Below are 5,268 nucleotides of genomic sequence, written 5' to 3'. Positions count from 1 at the left end.
GATGACGACGACGACGATGATGACGACGATGATGATGACGATGATGATGAGGAAGATTACGATAACAATAATGACGAAACGATGACGTTGATTAGCGATTAGAAAGATGATATCGAAATTCCAATTTTTCCACCTGTGTTGACATACACCGTTGCATTTTTACGCCTAGGCTACAAAGCTCTACTCAAGTCTCAGAAACTCAATCCACCCATGAAAACCATACCACCACCACCAACAACAACAACGACCCAAACGACGACGACTTCACTACATGCAACGGCCACTACAACGACAAAATCAACATCAGCAACAACAAAACTAACCCGTGTTTCTTCGCCTACAAAATTTCTCGAATCGAACCACCACTTGGCCCTGAGGGTAGGATCTGAACTTCCCCCCCATGACCTCGAAGACCCTGGCAAGCCACCCATGTTTGAAAAAATTAAAAATACTTTCAGCAAAATGAGAAAAACGCAGAAGAGGTTGATATATTACGTTTCAGCTTGATTTATTTTCTCAAAATTCTTCGATATTTGACAAATGTTTCATTTTCGCTAGTTACAAACGATTTGCTATATGAAGCTTCTCTATTCGTTGACTTGACATTGAATTAATTTTACAGTACTCATGAAATAGCAAACCTTGTAACAAGCAACAACAAAAACACCAGCAACAACATCAGCAGCAGCAACTACAACGGCAACAGCAATAACAACAACAATTTTTCAGTCATGCGCAAAATAAGCAACAGCACCAGCCATCCAGACCTTACTCGTTTAAGTGCTCTCAACGACAACATCAACATCAACAACAACATCAACAACAACAATCACATCAATCACAACAACAAAATCATCAACTCAAGTTCTGACCATCTGAACCACAAAGCTGTGGTGATCCCGAGAACCGCCAACGATATTACACCAAATAGATTCAGTAACACAAGTAGTATTAGTAACAATAGTAGTAGCAGTTGTACAAATATTAGAAGTAGTAGTGGCAGCGTCAGTAGCTGCCACAGAGAGCCAGCAGATTGGGGCGTCTTGAAGATATATAGAGAGGACCAATCATACAAATTCATCTTAGTTGACAAGGTGGATTTTAATTATCATTTTCTAAATTATAGTTAAAGTTATACTTTTTCAAGATGCGAATGGTTGGCTCAGATGGTAGAACTGTCTTGCTTGACTTTGATGTCTGTACGGGCAGTAGAGTTTTGATCAGATCCAACTCGAATACTATGACATAAAATGCGAGATTCGCTATTTCACACACATGTGAAAGTACATCGTGATCGCTTGCACTCTTTTGTTTGCTAGTGACAATTCTTAAAAAATTTAAAACTATTTATACAAATAATACGAACATTAATGTTAGAAACTGTTAAGAATTTTATAATATATTTTATTATTTTAAAATAATTAAATGACCTTGAACCTAAATGACATGGCCTTGACTTTGAAAGGAGATGACCGCTCAGCAAGTTGTCATGCTGGCCGTCAAAGAGTTCGTCATTCCCCAGCATTGCAGTAGCAGGTTTCCAGTTGATTATTTTTTTTTGGTTTTTAGTCTCAAAATTTCATTTCATATTTAATCTTTTAATTATTTTCATATAATTTTACTTGACCGATTCATTCTTTGTTAGTTAATTAATCAATTAACAAATTGATTTACTAATTAGTCAATTCAATCATTTAATTACTTAACCACCTATTCACTTAATAAATTGATAATTTAATTTTTTTTTCACGAAGGGATTTCGCCTTATACGAAGTGACCTTGCACGCGAATAACTTTGTAAAACAGAGGAGACTACCAAATTATTTGAAGAACCTGGTCGAAAGATCGTCACTGCTATCCAGGTAGAGATAATTTTTTAGTTAAAGATTTGAAGATTGTTAAAAGATGATGTTTCTATTGTGACGGTGCATTTAATGAGGATGATGATGTGATAATGATGTGATATGGTGTGGTATGGTGAATTAAATCTTTATCATCATCGTCGTCATCGTCACCACCACCACCATCATCATCTGATTTGCAGATACTACCTGAAAAACATAACGGACGGCGATATATCGTCGCCTTTGCTACCAGACGACCAAGTTGATGACTTCAAGAAAGAATGCCAGATATCTTTTCTAGACCTCAACTGCATTGAACTCGCCGTGCAACTCAGCCTCAAAGATTTTGACCTCTTCTCTAAAATTAACCAAACTGAATTTATCAACGACATTTTCAAACTCTCCCACAATAACACGATTAAGAAAAATCCGAACAAGTCTCTCGCCTTGACCGTCTCTTCTAATCAGGATTTTGATAGCGAATCGTGCGTTAACCTGCATAATTTTGCTAAGGTATGCCAGTTTAGTATGTTCTTATTCAATTTGTTTTTGATATTTCTGGTTACAAAACGTTCGACTGATTGAAACCACAGCTGTCAAACGAGGAGATGTTCTGGGTAGTGACCCACCTTGTCAACGAGCAGAACACAAACTACAGAGCTAGAGCCATCAAGCACTTTATACAAATAGCCAGTACGAGTTTTTTGTATCTGTCGTTTGAGTATTCTTCTTTTTTCATTCAGTTTTTTTTTTTTTGTAAAAATTTTCTACGTTTTATTTTCTAAATTATTAATCGTATTATTCCCTCATTCAGTCATTCGTTCAACTGTACCTTCTTGAGTTAAAACATTTCATTCATTCATTCATCCATTCATCCATTCATTCATCCATTCATCCATTCATTCATTCATTCAGTCACCCATCCATTCACTCATTCATTCGCTAACTTTTCTTTCCATCAGAACATTGCACGGACTGCAGAAACTACAACTCGGCGTTCGCCATCATCAGCGGCCTTGGACACCAATCAGTGACGCGTCTGAAAGCCACGTGGGACAAGCTGCCCGCCAAATCTATGAAATTATTTGAGGTTTTTTTTAGCTTTTTTAACTTTTAAACTAATGAAAAATCGGTTTCTTTCTTCATTTTCATTTATATTTGAATCTTGATTTCATTCGTCTGTGTTAATATTTCGATTATATATGCATATTTCATTCATTTTATCATTTTTAGAGGGTTGGTGTCTTGCTTGTAATTTTTCCACAGTAATTATTACAACATCTTCTTCCGAACAATTTCACAAATTTTTGATTTGATGTCATAGAATAATTAAAACACTTGAAATAACCTAAATTAGGATCTACAAAGATTGATGGACCCAACTAGAAACATGTGTAGGTACAGAAATATCATTAGCAACCAACAAGCACCCATTGTTAGTTTTGTTGTTGATGTTGTTGTCATTGTTGTTGTTGCTGTTGCTGATGTTGTTGTTGATGTTGTTGTTGTTGATGTTAATGTTGTTTTTGTTGTTGTTAATGATGATGTTGTTGTTGATGTTGCTGATATTGTTGTTGTTGATGTTGTTGTGCAGTTGTTGCAGTTGTAGTTGTTTATGTACCTGATTATGCTGGCTTTTTTTCACATTCATCTGTTGTTTTTCTACGTGTTCATTTATCTTGAGTTAGGCGGCGATAGATTTGCCTCGACTAGTTATGAAATTACTTTCTTAAGATTAAACAAATGATAGCGGTTTCATCTAGTTCAAATACTAGCCGTTTTCGACTTGAATCATGTGTGCGCGCCGCACAGACACACACCACACACACAGACACACACATGCACAGACACACACACGCAAACACACACAGACACACACGAACACACACAGACACACACAGACACGCAAACACAGACACACACAGTCACGCAAACACACACACACACACACATTCATACTGTTTTAAATCTCGCTCGTAGATCCCTTTCTACCCGCTGGTTAACAAAGATCTGACGTTCATCCACCTTGGGAACGATACCATCATAGATGGTCAGTCAATTTTTAATAAAATTTTTTGAAAAGTGTTTCTTAAATTTTGTTTTATTTGTCTGAGAACTGCTTACATATTATTATTTTAACAGTAGCTGTGGTAGTAATAGTAGTAGTGGTTGTGGTGGTGGTGTTAGTAGTTAGCGGCCGTAATGGTTGTAGTAGTAGTAGCAGCAGTGACAGCAGTAGCAGCAGTATTACGCGTTATCGTCGCTATTTTAATTTTTAAATTATCACTTTTAAACAAAAGTTTTCATTTTTAGGGTTGGTGAATTTTGAAAAGTTACGAATGCTCGCCAAGGAAGTCCGTCACGTTACGTCACTTGCTCCTAACTCACATTCGGTTCCTCTACTATTTCATTGTTGTTAGAAGTAACAGTAGTAGCAGCAGCAGCAGCAGCAGTTGTTGTAGCTGCAGCAGTATTAATTAGTACCAGCTGGAATTAGCCGTAGTATTATATGTTAATTTTTCACGATAGTCACATTTAAAATTTTTAAAATAACTGAATTTTCATTTCAAAAATTCCGTCTCAGCAGACCATCAACTACATCTACTTATCTACACTTGTCGCTCAGAAGCGCGCCACGCCGACATCAACGACACACCGCAGCCACATCAACTCGACGGCTAGCGTCATTCTCGCAAGCAGCAGTAGCAGTAGCAGCAACAACACCTTTTCATTTTCTAGTAGCGGAGTTGGATTGAATAAAAAGAAAATTTTTGAAGCCCAGCAGATGAGCAGACGTGTAAAATACTACCTGGAGCATTATAAACTTGTTGAAGATGAAAACCAACTGGCCGAGATGTCAAATTGTTGTGAATGTTCCGGTTTGTGATGGGATGGGATGTGTTGGGATGGCACGGAATGGGATGTGGTGTAATTCGGATTGGATTGAATAGATGTGCTGTGATGAAATGTATTGTAATTTTATTGTATGATTTTTCGCCAAAGTATTATTTGAATTTTTTCATAGCTACTAAAAAAGAATTTATAATATTGAATGTAGGAAATATTATAGAATAGCGTGTAGAAACATTACAATAATTTGAATTTGAAAGGTAACATGTTGAAGAAAGCCGATGGCTACAGCTCCAGTAACCTCTCAAAAAATCTCCACTCTCCAATCATCAACATTAAAAAATTTGGTTAGTAGTAGAATGACAAATTATTTTGATGATGGAGTAGTTGAAAGCGGTACGAATGATGTTAACTTTTCAAGATTATAGTAGTAGAAGTAACTTTTCCATCTCCCACATACAAGACTCGGACTCTCCGGAGCACATGAGGAAGATGCAAGCCCTCAGCACCGGATCCAAGCCCTTCGAAGGAGCGTCCCTAACCAGCAAACTGCTGAGCAACAGCATCAACGTCA

General features: G+C 37.0%; 1 protein-coding gene across 1 annotated transcript in view; it reads left to right on the top strand.

The window, feature by feature from the left end:
* HELRODRAFT_170597 (hypothetical protein) overlaps positions 1-5,268 on the top strand; it is a gene marked incomplete at both ends in the record, with an annotated part of 11,407 nt that overhangs the window by 4,826 nt on the left and 1,313 nt on the right. The window contains 13 exons of the mRNA XM_009016400.1: positions 103-482; positions 623-1,094; positions 1,466-1,536; positions 1,755-1,862; positions 2,045-2,357; positions 2,438-2,537; positions 2,807-2,934; positions 3,202-3,279; positions 3,825-3,894; positions 4,158-4,198; positions 4,429-4,723; positions 4,955-5,041; positions 5,158-5,268. The exon at positions 5,158-5,268 is cut by the window's right edge and continues 240 nt beyond it. Of these exons, the coding sequence (XP_009014648.1) occupies positions 103-482; positions 623-1,094; positions 1,466-1,536; positions 1,755-1,862; positions 2,045-2,357; positions 2,438-2,537; positions 2,807-2,934; positions 3,202-3,279; positions 3,825-3,894; positions 4,158-4,198; positions 4,429-4,723; positions 4,955-5,041; positions 5,158-5,268 (2,254 nt within the window). The remainder of the gene's footprint in view (positions 1-102; positions 483-622; positions 1,095-1,465; positions 1,537-1,754; positions 1,863-2,044; positions 2,358-2,437; positions 2,538-2,806; positions 2,935-3,201; positions 3,280-3,824; positions 3,895-4,157; positions 4,199-4,428; positions 4,724-4,954; positions 5,042-5,157) is intronic.

This window comes from Helobdella robusta (genome assembly GCF_000326865.2).
Source record: "Helobdella robusta unplaced genomic scaffold HELROscaffold_18, whole genome shotgun sequence".
Taxonomy (NCBI): domain Eukaryota; kingdom Metazoa; phylum Annelida; class Clitellata; order Rhynchobdellida; family Glossiphoniidae; genus Helobdella; species Helobdella robusta.
This window is presented reverse-complemented; position numbering and strand designations above follow the sequence as displayed.